This window comes from Lepidothrix coronata, unplaced genomic scaffold (genome assembly GCF_001604755.1).
Source record: "Lepidothrix coronata isolate B3197 unplaced genomic scaffold, Lepidothrix_coronata-1.0 Scaffold1, whole genome shotgun sequence".
Taxonomy (NCBI): domain Eukaryota; kingdom Metazoa; phylum Chordata; class Aves; order Passeriformes; family Pipridae; genus Lepidothrix; species Lepidothrix coronata.
The window spans coordinates 195,557-214,270 of NW_016690181.1; the positions used below are offsets into that span (position 1 = coordinate 195,557).

The window sequence follows — 18,714 nt, forward strand, 5'->3', positions numbered from 1 at the left end:
AATAACATGACCACACCATGTGGTCTGCAGCTCTTTCATATATTTTGGGTGAAAAAATCTGCTCTGAAGTATGCCATGATTCTTGAGGCAGAACAGCTCCCTGGTTTCAGATTTCCTTATTTATTGCAAAAGCAAAAAAAAAATCTCCGGCTTCAAATGTATTCTGCTGTAAGGAATGTAGTGTTAGCTAATTGCCTCCAAAGTTCTCCAGCCACTGTCAGTTCTCCCAGTTTCTCACAGGCCATGAAGGACCCCTAGCATCAGATTTTAACTGAAAACCCCACAGAGAGACATTGCTCAGCTGCAGGCTCTGGATCATAGTTTGGAAATCACTGGAATAGGTGATTAGGTGAGGCCTAACCATCCCAGTTCAAATGCTTTCATGTAATGTAAGCATTTTTTAAGTAATTTTTTTATTTAATGTAAAAAAATCATGCCAAGAAAGTAAGGAAAATCAATCAGGGACAGAAGAAACATACTTGGGTTATCACATATTCACGTCTACTTCTGACTACCATATTGAAAATAATACTCTCTTGAAATGCCCTGCAACAGGAGTTTATGACCCCCAGTTAACTTCTATTGAATAAGCATACAAACTACAAGTATCGCCACCTTAAGTGACCCTATATGATACCTGTGGTAAATTCAGACCAATGGCTGAATGGGGACACTTGGGAGAAGCCCATCTCTGCTCTTAGGTGTGGCTCTTCCTTGGAGATGTATGGAAGTAGCAGGAAAACAATGACCCATACCACTGCCACGTGCTCCTCAAGGATGGGCATGGGAGCAGATTGTAGATGCTTATTTGCATGAAAAGATAAATGAACTCACATCGTTCTCAGAGGTCCCACAAAGGCTGCAGGATTTGCACTCAATGCATTGCCACTGATAGGTTTTAACAGCCTCAGTCATGTTTGTGGTGAACTGCAGGCAGGTCGGGTGTCCTGAGGAAGATCGGAAACAACTGTCATTGTTAAGGCTCATTTATTGCTTGTTAATTAACCAGTATTAAATTTGGGAACAAAACACACATGGACATGGACTGATCACAACATGGGCTGCAACTAACAGATACCAAAGAGGAAAGCAGGCATTAACCCTTTCGCTGCCGGGCACAAGAGAAAATCAGAGTCATCTCCACCCATTCCCCATTGGCAAAGCATTTTTATTCAGAGCTCTTAAAAATGGTTTGGCTTTGAGTTGTTTTTTGTGCATTTGCTTTTTGTTTTGTTTTTTTTTTTTTTAAAGAAAACAAGAGAAAGGATGAAATCAGAAACAAACCTGATTTCAGAGAGAGACCATCTGTCTTAATAGAAATTGGACTACAGTTTCAATTAGCGTTGTTTCGACTGGAACGAAGGACCTGGTGGAAATGAGGTTATTCTCCATTTCACAGCTTCCCTTCCTGGTGTCCAAATGGGTGGAGCAATTCTGTAAACTTTGCTTAAATGGAAGCAGTGGCATAGAGAGAAGATGCATGACAGGATGGAGGGATATAGCTTTTAATTTTTTTAAGAGCTCTGCCACTAAAGTTGGTTGGCACAGAAGAAACCAAATTGCACAGCTAACCTTCCAGGATCAAAACAAGAAACCAAAAGGAAAAAAAAAACCCAAGCCAACTCCCACAATGAACTAAATGAAAGGAATAAAGAAGGGAAAGCTAGCAGAACAGTCACATCTAATTGGGAAGGACAAATTGCCAGAGTTACAACCCCCGCCCCTACATGCGTGTCAACTCCAGCTTTGCAAAACAGCGGTATCACAGTAGCAGGGTCAGCAATGGGCTTTCTGGAGGGGAAAATACAAACAAACAAACAAACCAAAGGTAGGATCAGTGTTCCTTCTGCAAAACAAAACAAGAAAAATACACCGCTGAAATAAAGCACTGTACTCCCAAACCACCCCTATCAGGCTGAGACATTGCCTAAATCACCTGCAATAAGCTACTGGTGGAAAGCCACATATTTGGCATCCCTCTCTAAAAAGCATTAACGCTGTGCATAGTCATGACAGGGATAGTCAACTGCTCATCTGTAGAAAAACTAGAAATACAGGTATACACATCCAGCACTGCTGCCTCTTACTTCTAGAAACTCACACAGTCAGGCGCACAGGGTTTTTTCACCTCCAGCCAATCTGCTGTTCTTAGACTACAGCCAACGGGTACAAAAAAATCTTTTCCACTTCCACCAGCCTAAGTGCCTTTTTAAGAGTGGAGAAAGAAAGGCTGCTTCTCCGATAAGAAAAAAAGGCATGTCTATGGTAGATGTGGGCACAGATGTGCCATCTTCATTTCTAGACCTATCAGCAATATTTTGCTGTGTCATCACACCACCCATCACCACCCTACAAGAAGTTTCTGTATTTTCTAGCTAGTGAAGCAAACAGTTGCTGAGAATTGCTGGATAAGGCAATAATGCTGTGGGCAATATATTTCTTTTATGTGCTCATGGTACTACCAAATCCTGTAATAAGGATTTTTGTTCTCCAGTTATATTTGCACGGTTTTGGTATGAAAACTAAGCCTGTCCAGCAAAGAAATGTGTATACATAAGTTATTAAGGAAATGGAATAGAAAATAAAGGAGATGTTTAAGGAGGGAAGGATCAATGACATTGCTCGTATCACTCTTAAGCCTTTGAATAAAGAAATGTCTTGACAATGCTGATGAGCTCAGATGGGCTAAGAAGATCACCGGGTTTTGAAGCTCTTGAAATATCAGCACAAAACAAGTATCAGATTTTACTGAGAGTTATAGTGAACCAAATCCAAACTAAAGTTCTGGGGAGCTTGAAACAGCAACTATGCAAAAGGAGATTTGACAAGATACCTTTTCTTCCTGAGAGGACCTCATATAATTTCTGATACTACTAAGCTAGCAGAACCTGACATGACACTGAAATGTTCCTCCAGATCTGATTTACAGTGAATGCAAACCTTATTCCAACACCAGTAAATAGAACAAATGGGCCACACTACATATCGGGGAGAATTCATCCCAGCATCAGAGTTGCTTCCAGAAATGTACATTGCTGTAATATATCACAGAAAGCAACTCATACAGGGAGGTGAGTTAATCAGAGTTAAATAGCTTCAGTCACATTTGAAAAGAAACAGAAAGAATGGAACCAAACTTAGGGAAATAAACCACAGCTAAATGCGTACACATCTTCACATGCTCATTTGCTTGTGTACACACATTTCTCATTGCAGAGACTCCAGCTTAAAGACCCCCTTTTCTCACACGACACAAAGGTCAGGTTCTGTTCACTACTTTATCTATGTCCCTTTGCAGCCATTCCTGCTCTCTTCCAGTTATCTGTCTTGACTGCCTTGTTACTCATTTGCCTCAAAAACACCTCTGCAGGTCTTCTGTGCTGCATGTCTATTGATACTGCCTCATCCTTGGAGTGATCCATCCTATTTTGCAGAGCACTTCTTAAGAACCTCACCTACCAGAAGCCTAAAAGAAAGGGTCTCTTGTGTACTGAGGATTCCTTAGAAAATATTAATAGTAGAGCAAGGGCCACAGTGGTTTCTTTTCACTAGCAATGAAGAAATATTTTGCAAAAATATACCAATTTATTCACTCCATTAGGCTCTGTCTCCCACTGCTGCAAGTACAAGAGTAGTGTCTGCATAGCTGCAGATTGGTCTCTGTTAATCCAGGGCTTATGCCATGTGTAAGGCAAAAAGAATATCTCGTGAACATGTCTTTCTTAGGCCTCTAAGTCAGATCCTTTTTTACATTAAGCAGCATCCCTTGTGGTACCATGACCCTAACCTAATGTCATTGGAAACACTATTTTTACTTATGCCAGCAGCATGATGAGGCACTGTAATGTATGGTAAGCATGCCAGTAGATACATTAAAATTCTTTTTCCTTCCCTCCCTGCTCTCCTTTTTCACAATCTCTCTATATTCCTGCTACTTTTGCCAAAACCCAGTGTTTTACATCCTATGAGAAAATTCACACATCCAAGACTTCCTGAGACAATGTTAGTGAACATCATCCCTGCTCCATATCACAGAACTTCTTAGCATTCCCTCTGTGTCAGAGTACCTAAACACAAAGCCCCCTGTAGCTGCATGTGGCAAGCTAGAACAGGTAAATTCAAATTCCTTTTCTTATTTTTTTGTGTTGTTTTGGTTTGGGTTTTTTTTAAAGGCCAGTTCAGCCCACAAACAATTTTCTTTTACACAAAGAGTAGTCCAAAATATGGTTCAAGTTACAGACACTATGGTAGTGCACAAGCCAGAGAGCTGAGAATCTTCTTGCTTAAGTTCATCACTTATGTGGTTAAGATGAAGAAACAGTCTTATTTCACCTAAACTTGTGACAAACAGCATTTGCTATGGCAAAGGTGTACAGCAAAGAATCTGCAGCTGGAACTCAGTTAATAATTCAGGTGGTGGCTCAGCCCTGGGAAACCCTGGATCACTCTTGCAAGTAGGTATCAGCTCCACAGATCTAATAAGAGGAAGAAGTAACACATATTTATGGTGTCACCAAAGTCAATAGACAGACCTCTAAAACACACTCTGGGAGCAGTTCTGTTGAAGGAGAAGGCAATATATTAACATTGACAGTTTCTAATCTACCATAACTATTCTCTACCTAAACTTTTGCTATGCTGCAATAGCTATAAACAACATAGACAATAAAACTTGCAGTGAGGTTTCCAACAGCTCATCCCTTTGTCTTAAAACAATATTTTAAAGTGTAGATCATGTTCGAAAGCTCCCTCATCTTTGTCAAAACTCTCCTCTGGATCTGAACTCTGCAACTGAGACCATATTTTATAGTGACATCCGTGTTTCACATGCCACTGCTTTTCATTGTACACTATGCTCACCAGACATCTGCTCAGAGGAGTGGGGAGGTGAGCACATTCAGAGACCAATTCTTGTCTCCTGCACCTGGTGCAATTCCAGGCTGATGGGAAAGATAATTTTAATATAAAAAACCTAAAAAAATATAAAAATCTCTTCTGCTTACACTGGCTGTATAACATTAAAGACCAAAACTGACATTAAAGGGCAGGAGCAATCTGCTGCTCCCAGGCACTCTTGTGACCAGTGAAGGCCTTAGAATGGCTCATTAGTGCTTTTTCAATAATGGATTCTGCATCACAAGATTAATTGCAGTCATGTGCTCTGTCACACCCGCCACAGACTATTTAAGTTAACAATCCAATCAATAACCTTTTTGAAACAAAGGCAGAGATTATCTTGAAGAAAAAAATAAGCAAAGATTTTTTTTTTATAACAAATGTGAAATTATTTATACAGAGTAAAAGGAATTTTGACCTAGTTTCCAATTCTTTCCCTTATCTTCACTATGTAGTGGTGGGCTTTTTAATCAATAGCATGATGAAAATTCACAGGGCTCCTGGCTATATTGCATCAGAATTTACTCCACAAACTATTCAAGTCTTTAAACAACTATAAATACGTATTACAGATATAATGACCTATGTCACAGGAATCCCATCCAAATAATAGAAGTTTTACATGCAAAGAAATGGCATAATTTCCTCCTGCTAAGAATAAGGATTGCTGTGACCACTGCCATCATTAGACAGAATTATTACCATTATGCGTACAAAAGAAGGGAAACTTGTAATTCTAATAAGTAATATGATTTTATGGTTATGATATAAAAATTTAACCCTCATTTGTCTGTCTAGGAAGGCATGCTTACAGACTTGTAGTGTCAACAACAGATGGATTAGAAAAGGCCCTTAAAAACTCAAACCACCCAAGCACACCAAAAGACTTGGCTCTGCCAGAATTCCAGGTTCGAGGAGCTCAATGCTCAGAAAAAGACTAGACATTCCAAAGGGATGAGGATGGGAAGCTCTTGTCATTTTCCTGGCCCTTTCTATCTTGCAATGTGAAGGTGTTAAGGTGTAGATATATGCTTGCCTGCTAAAATGGAGGTACTCATGAACAGAAGCCCATGTTTGTGGGGTGAGGATCCAAGGCACCACCTGCCACACTACCTCTGTGATATGGAGAAGCAGGAGTATTTCATTACAGAAAAATATAATGGCTTTTCTAGTGGCCAGGGCAGGGGCAGATGTCAGAGTCTGCAGGTGAAGGACTCTTGTCTCAACCACTTCAGCACAGGGCCCCGCTGAATACAGCTTCTTAAGAAAAACACAAACAAACCAAAAAGGAAGTCTCACTCATAGGCACCATTGGGTTGTATTACTATTAGACAGAAGAGGAAATATTACCCCTGTGAATTTCTATGTCCTGATGGAAGTGAGAAAACCTGGCAGTTTCTCCCAGTGTGTTCCAGCACTGCCAACTCTGCTAAAGAAGTGAGTCCGAAAGGACTCAGTGGCTTCAGTGAATAGTCTGGTTGCTCTGATTTGGTTGGACACCAACTCTATTCTAATACTCTACAATGTGCCAGTAATTGTGGAAGAATTAATGCCTCTAATAACTGATTGATCTCTGAAACCATTCAGCTGTAGAAGAGCTTATAGTTCCTATTATTTCATTTTCTAGCCTATAGTTGCTCTGCCCAGCATGGACAGAGCTTAAACTGAGCCTGTAGAAAGTGAAGGGGCACTCTGCTGCATTAGCACTGTGACTGGCAGCCAGCTGCACTCTGGTGGAGGTGGTTTGCTTCTCAGTACTGCCAGTTCCAGCAGAAGTGACATAAATTACAAGCACTTGCTCAAATATTCGGCACCAGTAGAAGAGAGTCTGCTTTAATTGTTCACCCAAGGGACAAATAAAACTCCTGTGCAAAAGAAAGTGGTTCAGTCCCAGTTGCAGTTTGGCAGGTGTAATTGGAGTCAATGGGAACTGAAAGCAGGACAGAACTGCGTTTGAAAGCAATTAGAGCCAGAGATTTTGAGGAAGTTAGAAAATGGTGGTATGTGGCAGGTGACACTTGCAGCTCACTCTCCTGCACTGGTCTGCTGTTCCTTTAGCCATACAAACACCAAAGGGCATGGGGAGCAGAGATAGCGAGCTCCTGCTGTAACACCCCTTATCTCCAAGCACTCCCCAGAAAATTTAACTGCCTGAGGAAACACCACCCACCAGCTCAACTCATGCCCAGATTTGACTCTACAATGCCATATAATTTTCTTTGAAACATTCTTAAGCACCAAGAGCATCAGCTAGGACAAGGAACCTCGGTTACAGAGGGTACCTGGAGAGCAAAACTTGGCTCAGGCTGCTCATGTGCATAAACAAAATGAAGGATCTGCGCATACACAGACCCAGATGCACCCAGGGTTATTAGCCACGGACAAGGCAGCAGAACTCCATCTGGCACCTGGCAGCGGGAGGAGCTGGGTGGGATTCAGGGGTGACCTCTAGAGCATGCAAAGAGAGAGAAGCTAGGAGTGAGTTATTCTGGATTTCCTAATGGTTTGTCAGTCAAATCATTCTCCACACGCCATCCCCATGGTAGTAGATGCCACACATGTTACACAAAAGCTACTTGAGAAATCTTTTAAAACAATTTTACTGCAATAGATTTGTGATTTTGCCCTGTGTACCCGCTGCCCCTTCCTCAGCATGCACAATCCAGCCATACATAACTTAGCAGGGAAAAATGAAAAAACAGGAGTTACAGATTTTAAAAGCCTCTAAAAACTGCTGATAATTAACTTCGGTGCAGACCAATCACCACAGGGAGAACACCCCGATTTGGGCTGATGCTACTGCATTTCTGTGCTCAGGTTTGCCAGGGGGAGGACAAGCCCTGCCAGGGTGTCTGCTGCTGTGTGGGTGTCCCCCTCTGTCCAGGCACACTTGTCCCTCCAAAACTGCCTGGGACAAGCTGAAATCTGCACCTCTATTTCCATATCTCCCAGGGATTTGGGCTGGGACAGATGTGGGGCACAGTCCCGTTCCTCTGTCTTCCTCTCTAAGGCCAAGCAGTGGGGATTCAGACACACCTGACATGCACTGCTCAGTTCACTGCAAAGATGCTGTGAGCCCTGTGCATTTGCAACCTGGGGGATCAGAAACAGGCCCCAACTGTAAAGCTGAAGGAGATGTCACATGCCCCCATGTCTCATCTCAAAACCAGCCAGCACTCAGCTCCCTCTTCTTCCAGACTGGCCCCCATTAACGACTGTTGGCCGCTAGACAAAATGGCTATTTCTTGCCTAAGAAAAATAATGCAGAAGCACTCAAATAACCTTGTACTGAAGCATCAGCTTGTTAATGCACTGGTAAGTCATGCCAGCACTGTACAATTCCTGGGGGTGAATTAGGTCAGAGTGACCTCCAGAAAAACCACCAGGCTGCATCGCTGAGTGCTGCATTATGGGTAACGATCTGCTAATTGCCAGGAGGCACTTGGGCTGCTTACCAACACCAACAGGAAGGAAACCTGCCTGCAGGCACCACACGGACTCCATATGCCAGGGACATAGCTCCTAATAACGAGAATAAACCCATTTATAGAACATGAACTGGCCAGGAGGACAGGCATGGAATGCTAATGCTGCCAAGCCGTACAGCTCAGGGGGGTCGGCGGTGGAAGACACCCAGCAAGGCTGCCCACGCACTGAGGGGCAGGTTTTGCATTTGGTTGCACAGTGAAGTAGGGGTGAGATACACAGAGATGAAAACGCAAGACTGAGAGAAAGACTGCTTATCCAGACAAGATGAATCACCACAACCTGGAAAGCCAACATCCCCTTTGCCCCAGGGACATTTTCGTTACCCTTCAACAAACTGCAGTGGAAAAAAACCTCCGGCACAGCTCCGACCTCGTCGCTATGCACTGCAGGCTCCCCAGCCAGGCCAGCTCACACACCACAGAGCTTTCAATCAACTGGCAGGCTCACTAAACCCTTTCAAAATGAGCAACCAAGCAAAAATACTTGGTCATAAACACTAAAAATAGGAACGGAGGATTGGGTTTTGTTTTGCTTTTTAACTTGGTGAAGCCAGCTCTTCCTAGTGCATTAAATCCACCTCCCTGGCAGCCCATTTAGAACATCTCCTCCCCCCTGGGAGAGCCAAAATCTCCAGCTATAATGAGAGGAGTGGGGTGATATTTAAAATGCTAGGGAAATGGCAGCCTGAATAGCCTTCCACGAGTGGCATTGCCTTTGTTACCAACCCCCCCAAAACAAGATATCAGCTCTGCCCCTCCTCCCCTCCGTTTAATATAACAGGGACTCTGCTACCTGCTTGAACACACATTTGCTGTCCAAATACCTGGTCCTTCCCCAGTGTTTCTGGTGTTAAACTGCCCCACTAACACAGCCAGATAGATGGCAGCCTGCCTGCAGGGATGCCCAGTGCTGCCTAGTGCTCCCATGATATCAAAGGAGCATTCAAGAAGACTCCAGTGTTTTCACACAAAGTGTGTCTAAACTGGACTGGTGGCAGCAGTGGATGGGACACATCATTTCCCCAGAGCGCTCTAACAGGGGCTTCTCAGCTGGGATTATGAGGGAAAGTGCGATTCAGGCAATTTGTCATGACATGGACACCTCTTCATTTAAAGCAGGCCATGTTCACCCGGTCAGTTCAGAGAGCATCAAGACAATCTCCACTGCACCACTGTGGTCCTCCTCAAGCATCAAGGACTGTGGGAAGAACTTCAGAGGTGATCTCACCCATGAGCCATGAAACAGCCATCCCATAAAATCAACTGTCAGCTGGAAACAGGATAGGCTGGGTTTACACTGATGAATTAGGGAAAGGAAAGGGATAAAGGAGAGAGTATTACTAATCTCTGGACTAAGTTTCTTTCTAGAAAGATTAAGGAATGACTCCAGACTAATTCCCTGCCACCACAGTTCTAGAAATTTCAAATCAAATGGCAAACTCCAGAGAAATTATTTAAATGTCATAATTTTAATATCAAAGAAACTTAACTATGCAGAAGACACCATGCCATTGTATACACAGTTACCTCATTGCTGTTACATGAGGTAACATATCATCTAGGTAAAGAAATTCAGCACATGATGGGTAAATGGTTGATAATTGATGTGAAGGTGCTGAAAATGCAAGAGGTCTCTTTCTCACCCAAACATAATTTACACTATTGCTAATGTAACTGTATGTTCAGACATAAGTATAATTGCCTCACTCAACAGAAACAAAACCAATTCGGAGCAAGTTACTTGAGTCTCTTGTTAAGTTAAAGAATTAAGTTAAAGAAATCCTTTCATCTGCCAAATAGGCAATGATCTCCATGTACACTCTCCACTGTTGGTAATGCAGTGTCAGAAGCTGGGAAAATCCCATCGTCTACTGATTTTATTCCTGTTTGGTTGGGAATTTTTAAGTGCCAATAGAGATTTCATCAATAAGGCAGTCAGTTTTCACTTTTCTGTCAAAGTCCCAGCAACATCAATGTCCAGAGGGAAGTAAGAGCTATAACTGCATTCTGCAAAGCATCAATATGAGTGCCGTAGGAGGGAGTGAAATGTCTTTGTTTACTCTCTAAAAAATGCAATTTCAGGGTGATCTAAACATCTGAGTGAAGGAGTGAATTTGAACAAAGTAGTTTCAGTCAAAAGCAAGTGGGAGGGGAGGAAGGGTTAAGAGGTGCAGAGGGAAAAAACTGATTTTTCAGAAAGGGTGAGTCATTTTGTGCCAGTGTCTCACAAACAAAAAGTTGGACTTTCATTTTGGAGCAGTACCTTGCTTCAAAAGTGAACTTGATGGAATTGTTTTTAAGAAAGTAAAAAAATGAAATGTTTCATTGAAGCCTGCACACACTCGGCAGTGGAAAAGGGTCATTTCATTGAGAAAAAGAGAACGCGTTTCATTTTGAAGGAGGAGGAGAACCTCACCATGGTCCTTTTCAGTTCAGTTATTTCAATGGCCTTTTTGAGTAAATGTCCAATAAAATGCTGCCAGAGATGAAAAAAACAGTAGGTTTTTAAAATTTGTTTTTCAGTGGAAAACCACCAGAATAAAATCTGTGTCTCTTTCCTCAGGGCTCACCAGAGCTTCCACTCCAGATTAGCAAAGTCAAAGTGCAGGCCATTCCTTAACCTGTAACAAGTGAATTGTGCTGCTCTAACCTACACAACCAATACTTCATAAGAGCTAAGTATCACATCAGATTAAACAAGAAATGAGCTAGTTCCATGATAGCTGCACTGAGCCTAATGGGGACTAGTTCTTCACACAATGCTAGACTCAAAAATATGTAAAGAGTCACAGAGGAATATAAAGGGTATGGATGTCCTCAGGAAATTGATCTCAACTTTTTTCTTTCAGCTCACTATATACTTTCAAAATCTCACCCTTAATGGAAGTGAGGAAGGGGTCTTGGAGAGCTAGTTAATGAAGAGACTGACCTTGCCTTGCAAGGGAAATAAAGCTCTCTAACTCAGGAAAGGTCCTCTTAGATGAAGGACTATCTGGATGTTTGAAGAGTATGACAGCAATCTAAATTCAACCTAGAGAGACTTTGTGGACAGTTAAGAACTCTTCTAAGCCTCCAGCCTGATGGACACATTCAGAGATACAGTCAGTATGGAAAGACCTGAGAAGAGCTGGGACCTGTTCTTTAAGAAGCTTAAGTACAGATATCCCAGCAACAGATAAGACTTCTGAACCAGAATCCACTGCAGAATGCACCACACTGTAAAACAAGTTGTTAAGCCTGGGGAATGGGCTGGAAAAACTTTAGTATTGTTTTACATATTTAAGCTGCTCCCAGCAGAGCACTGATGTGAAGCAACTATGATTTGTACCAACAGGAAAATTTATTTCTCAAAGATAGGCTGAAAACCACTCCATGTAAACTTCACTGCACAAAATACTACATGAACTTGAAAGCTATGTCACAGTGGCCTACACTAAAATAAAAGTACCCCTTTAGTGACAGTACATCTTTCCACTATTTCCCATCCAGTGACTTTCTCTCACCTTGAAGAGCTGGCCTCAATACTGATTCCTGAAATCATCATGTGAAGAAGTTAATGGCTGTTGGCTAATGACAAAAATGCAAATTATCAAGCTAAGTCTTCAGCAATGCTTGATTAAAGTATCTCCAGCATTATTTAAAATCTCTAATCTCTTTCAAAAAAGGAGGCTGTATCGGAGAGATTTGGTCATGTTCATTCACTTCCTGCAGTCCACAATGAAGTCACCAAAACCAGGATGCTTAACAGCAAAGACTGAAGGAACTTAATAAGGGGCTTCAGTCCAAGTAAAAAATTACTCTTAACACCTGTACAAACCTAGATATAAACTAGGTCTTATTGAGAATTATGGAAGGTGAATAGCACTGAGAAATGAAACCTCACTCAAAAAAACCCAAACCCTTCAGCATTAAGGCTTTGCCTCTCTGAGGCAGGCCGCAGTAGTTCCAAGAGCTTCAGCACACTGCCCAGTTTATGTTCAAAGTGTATTGCCTTTTCCATAGCAGTGCCATTGTTGGTCTGTAGATCACTGAAAGTTACCATAGCTGTCTTCGGCAACATTAGGCAAAACTGTTTCTAATTATTGATGGCAATATTAGCCACAACACCATGCTCCAGAAATATGTGGTTTTTTAAAGATAAATGCCATCCTTCTCCCACCATGGTCCACCCACCATGGAATCATGAGGAATTACAGGCTACGAAGACATGAAATAACAGATGAGATAGTGTAAGTTTCTAACACGCACAGCAAAAGCCTTTGTTGAAACAGCAGTCTTAAAAACTTTGTTGAAACAGTCAAGTCTTAAAAAATATACTGGTGAAATTAAGATGCCACAGATGGATGGCTCTCATCTTACGTCATTAAAATCAAAGACAGGACTTAACTGTGGCAAATGTCCAGCTTTAGTGCAGCAAACAAAATACAATCTTTATACAATAATTTCCAAGGGATAGTGGAGATCTTAGAAACATCAAGCTACAGTTTGGACAAACCCAGACAAAGCTAAGGGGAGTAGTCATTGCTTTATTTAGTTGAGGTCTTACTCATCCATCTTCAACACCATGAATGGGAAGGGATACTGAGACGTCTATGTCATTGCTAATGAGCATTAAAAGCTTGGTTTCAGAGGCAAAGTGTTATAGGGGCTTTTTATCATTGGTAGGCTGATGGATCTAAATACAAGCAGGGCTCACAGATCCAGGATCCAAATTTTTATCTGATTACAGGCAAAAGTTTGGAATAAATCTTAAACTAGTGCAATATTCTAGTTCAGGTTAAAGCAAATTAGCTGATGCCGTTTTTATTCCACCCAGAGAGCTCAGGATCCCAGCCCTCAGCTTTGCCAGCCTTCATCTCAGTCTCAGCCCAGGGAAACCTTGGTTTTGGGGGCACCCATTTACTTCCACAATGCTAGCAGACATTTTTACTCGCTCCTGCTGCCATGTCTCACTCTCACTGGCAAGAGCCATTCTGTAAATGGGAAAATAAGATTTATTTATGTGAGCATAAATCTGCTCAGGGACTTAGGGAACAGCAGTATTTTTTTCTGTTCAGATAATTTCTGCAAAATTAAAATTTTGTTTAGAACATTTCTATTTCCAGGCCTGTGGCTTAAAAAAAGAAAAAAAAAAGTGCATCCCTTACACTGGAGACAATGAAAATGACAACTGAGAATGGGAGATGACCTACTGAACAAGAAAAGTGTACTGATGCCTTTTTCCTTCCCTCCTTCCTTTCTTCCTTCCTTCCATGCATTCATCCATCATATATCCTCCCTCCCTTTCTCTGATTTTGGGTAGGAAAAAAAAATTACTTGCCCCCCATGAATCCTTACAGAAAAGTAGTTCTGTAGGCTTGCAGCTCAGTTTGTTGTAAGAGTATCTGAGATCAAATCACAGAAAGGAAATTGGAACTTGTTAGGAGGGGCTTTAAACCCATCAATCCCATCACTTAATGTAAACTCTAAGGAGACTACCACAACTACCTTCTCAGCATGGCTCAGAAATACAGATAGCACCCTACCCTGTCTTTTCAGCTGCCTCTGGGCCCCAGTGCCCAGTCACAGAACAGCTGAGGACAATACAGTAAGGAGTCCATGAACTGTTCTATTAGAACTCAAACAGGTTCCCAAGAGCCACAGTGACTGGGGACAGCAAAGGTACCTGAAACTGCCTTTTTGTTTCCTCCTTCCTCCAATGAAAAAGAAAACAAAAATTGGTATGAACCCTTTTAGATTACTTTCTTGACAAGAGTCTGCTAAGGTCAGAAGGGAGAAAGAATTTCTTGTAATTCTAGAGTGTACCTTGAGAAAAGTTAATTACTGCAGTATGCATGATGCCTCTCTCCAATCAAGTAAATAAACGTACGCGTAGACTAAGTATAAGTTCTAACTGGTGAAACAAGAGATTGCATATATTCATGCTTTGACATTATTAAATTGTAGAGAGTATTGGGATGGGGGTTCAAAATCAGTTACTACAGGTCAAATAATACAAATTACTTCTGTGAATTGGCCAAAGGCCTTGCATAGGCAAAGATAAGGTCTGAAGGCAAGCAGTGAAGTTTTCAAGTCATAGTCACCTGAAGAAAGAGTGAAGAAACAAAACAATAATGGAAATTGAAATTACATGTGAAAAATAAAACTTTATAGGGAAAGGCTATAAAAGATGACCAAGGAGAGTTAATTCTCTGCTGCAAAGAAACACACTCTATCACACACAGATTTTAAAAATCAGGCAGGTACAACAGAGCTTCATAAAAAATAACAGCAAAGCATATTAGAGAAGAGGTCACACACAGAGTTTCCTAAAAAGATGGCATCTAATCTGAAACAGTATTTCCTCTTTCTCTTTCCATTCTATACAACCATACCATTAATCTAATATATGCAAAGGGAAAGGGAAGATTCATGTCAGCTGTGTAAAATGCAGCAAAGGGAACCACAGTTTCCAGTTACTCTAGTGACTGGATTAGAAACAGCATAAGTAGGGGCAGGTATCTTTAAGCAGTATCACTAAAATCTATACAAACAGGTATCATATAATATAGACTCCACTTTTGATTTGAAATTACCTTAATGCATCTCTATTAATCTCATGAAGAAGACTATTAAAATACGAACACTTTTAGGAAGATCCTCTATTATCACCAAATGATAGAAAAGCCTCTTAAAATGAGTCCTACACAAAAGCACTTTTTGATTTCCTGCCTACCTTCACTACAGCAAGCAACAGGACCAGTTTCTGCAGTCCAATGAATGGAGAAGAGAAAGTAAAGACAAAAATGAAGATAATTCTTGGTTAATGTAATGGTTCATTAAGAAATACCAAAACAAAAATCTGGGGACAAAAGTAATAATTTACAAAATGGAAAAGGGAAACAAAATTAATAGAGGAGGAAGTTTTATTTTAAGCTTCAAAGAGAGTATTATAAACAATGGAGAGTTTAGAAAAGTATATGTACAAGTACTCAACAATGTCTTTTTAAAAGAAGATTATTTGTACTAAAAAAGACCTTGTGGAACTGGTTCGATAAAGTAGTATTTACAGAGGAATATACAGTAGGGACATTGGAAGCAGAACTTTTATTTCGAAGGAATATTACACAAACTGAACAGAGACCCTACAGTTTAAAAATCTTCATTACAGTTGTGCGTCTTATATTTTGATGAAATGAAATTTTTTTTTTTTTTCTCTAGAGGCCGTTTACCACTGCAAGTTTAGAAACCAGCAAAATGAATGAAACAAAACCATCCTGCTAAAGAGCTCAATGAGGACACTAATTTTGTCATTTAATTTAGCTGGAGCAGGATTCAGGTCTACTGGACATCTTACATGACTATTTTTGGCCCTATGAGTTAATTTGGGAAGAAACAGGAGAAGGAGAAGGGAGAAGGGTACAAAATCTTCTGCTACTGACACATGGAAACTTCTTACTGATGTGAGTTTGAGCTCTAGGTGTGCAAGAAACACGATGCAGGGTCAGCTTCACCTAGCCAGGATGAATTTTTGTAGATATAGCTTTTTTCACTCTGAAAGCCAACTTAAGCCACATAAACAAAGCTAATTTTTTTCTGTCTATACCCTGGGTGGCTATACTAATACCTTTTGGTATGGTTTGACCTCAGTTTGCCTCTCCTATGTAACAGGGGTGTCAGACATCTGGCACCCCTGTTACAGAGCAGAAGCTAATTTGAGAGCCAAGTCCAATACTCTTCTGGACACAAGGCTATCCTGCATCTCTACTACACTGCATCACACGACACTAACAGTGCTGTGCTATCCTTTGTGAGCAGATTTGGCAGCCAACAAAACCCTCCAGTGCTTGTATGAAGCAGAATATATTATTTTTTTCACTGAGAAAATGCCTCACAACTTAGAATTTGGGGTGTGAACATCCCTCACTGCTGCCTTACAGGACAATTTAGAATTGCAGCTGTGGGAACTCACATTCTTCTCCAGCTGAGTAACCCCTGTTGCTTACTGCTGACATATGGGTGCACCTGTACACTTTTCAAAGTCCACTACCACTTAAGGAAGGGCTAAAGTAAACAAGTTTTCTACACTGGCATCATCCTTGACAGAAAGATCCATGCCAAGAGCACTTAACATTGAGATACTTCCTTTACAGACAAATCACAATGAGCTGTGGAATTACCAAAGCAAAAAATAATACCAAAATCAACAGAGTTGCTTTCATTTTTGAACCCCCTCTTTCAGCAGAAGTATTTCTCAGAGTTGCTCAAGAGCAAACCTCTTTTAACATGCAGAAGAGACACATCAATCCTGTTGGGAGAAGACAGTCCTTTGAAACAGACATAAAATCTGGTAACAAAAAAATTCAGCCACTGAGCCTGGTCTTTGCTAATCCAACAGTTTTTGTTTAGATTTGTGCGTAACACAGTACAGCAAAGTAAGTTTTAAGCATCTAAAAGGATAATATTATTAAGGAGAAAGTAAACCAGAACAATCTTCACTTACCACATCCAATTTTCAAAAAACAAAGATACACAGCACATGTATGAATGGCTTCTTTAAAGCAAGAGAGCAGAGTTGACCTTTATTTTCATTATTTAAAAAAAGTTTTTTCCTCAAAGTAAATATTCAGTCTTTATTTTACAGTAAGTGCTTTTTAAAATTTCATGTCTTCACAAAATTGCATTTAAAATTTGAAGTAAAATGTATTTCAAACAAAAATACTGTGCAACTTTAGCACTTATTTTCTTTCTTAAATATCGAAATAAATAAAATAGTTGTCTTTTTCAGTTTGTTTGTTTTTCAGTCAGTTCTACTGTAGATCAATTCCAGTTTGACCTGGGTTTATACACACACTTAAAAGAAAGTGAAATCAAGACTTCAAAAAACTTCTTTGTATTGCACCAGCTTAGGGCATCCCCAGGACTTCTCTCAACAGTTGGCAGCCAACTTCCCACAGTCCAGGCTCCTGTGCCAGATGGAACACGGGTACAGAAGAGTTAGGGCAAGGAAAGAAGTATCAAAGCATCCTGGGTTCTCTTGGTCTTCTGAAATGTCTTGCTTGAAGGATGCTGGAGTCCATGAGGGCAGGGCTGACTGCAGAGGGAAAGGCAATACAAAGTAAAACTAAACAAACTCAAACAGACAACAAAAGCAAGTTTTCAGAGAAAAAACAGAAGCAGCACAAACCAAAATTCCAACCCTGATTACCTTCTAGTTCTTTGAAAATGTAACTCAACAGACTCAGTTTCAACTGATCATGGAAGCCATAAATTAATACAAACAAACAAATCAGATATGAAAGAGCATATCCAAGAGAAAGGCACTGAACCAGTCAATCTTTCTTATTGTGAACCACATTAAATGACCTTCATCATTTAGCTTAGGTAACTGTCTTTTCATTAACGGTAAGACCTTTGCTTAAGAAATCCTGCTCTGATTACCTTGCTATATTATGAATTATTTGTAGGGAGCCACAAGCGTATGCAGCATGGCACAAAAGACATTTTCAGAAGTCTGAACAATGCTCATGGGGTGGCAGCAATGTGATAACTCCTGGAAAGAATGAAAGATTGCATTTTGCATTGCATTTATTCCATGAATTGACTAAGTTACATGCTGCTAAGCTCCTGAACAAGATTAGATAGCAAATAAAATAATCTCTTTATTTCCACAAAATGCAAGTGCCTCCCCCCATGTCTTCCCCACATCTTTCATATCAGTTCTGGACTATACAAAGGTCCAAAATCTTAGAAGCTGCCAACGACCAAAAGAATAAGTCAAAGATATGAACTGGCAGCATCCGCTTAAGAGGGCTATCAGAACTTGAAATCCCAACAGCTGGGGTTTTTTTCTAGATGTTATTACAACTTGTCTTCTCTGAAATTGGAAACTTAGCACTCATGGAAATACAAACAGGGACATGAAAATAGTTCTGACCCAATTTCAGTATTCTATGGTATTTATATAGGTTGGGGTTTTTTTCAACACTGGTAGATATCTGGCAAGGAGAACAAAGATTGGTAGGGTTTATTGTAATGGCTCAGTCAGCAAAAATTCAGGCTGGCTACATTCCTGCACTGTGAAGGTTTGTCAAAACAATCCCATGCCGGCATGAACACATGTATGTGCCTCATACTTTGCATATACTTATAGCTACAAATTTCATGTAAATAAGAAAAAAACAAAAAACAGAGAATATGAAATGGGTGTTTATTGGAAACATCTACATATGTTGCAGCACAAAAGACACTGGGCAGATTTTGGAGCTTTTATAGTAAGATGACTCCCAGTGGGGTCAATTCAATGTTTGCTTGAGGAATTGATTCAGTAAAACTGAATGCCATGAATGCC

The 18,714-nt window shown here is 40.6% G+C and overlaps 1 protein-coding gene across 2 annotated transcripts in view; it reads right to left on the minus strand.

Annotated features, from left to right (window-relative positions):
• Positions 1–18,714, minus strand: part of DPF3 (double PHD fingers 3) — a 170,299-nt gene that overhangs the window by 15,951 nt on the left and 135,634 nt on the right. For both annotated transcript variants that reach the window (XM_017809995.1, XM_017810005.1), the window contains one exon: positions 835–947. In XM_017809995.1, the coding sequence (XP_017665484.1) occupies positions 835–947 (113 nt within the window). The remainder of the gene's footprint in view (positions 1–834; positions 948–18,714) is intronic.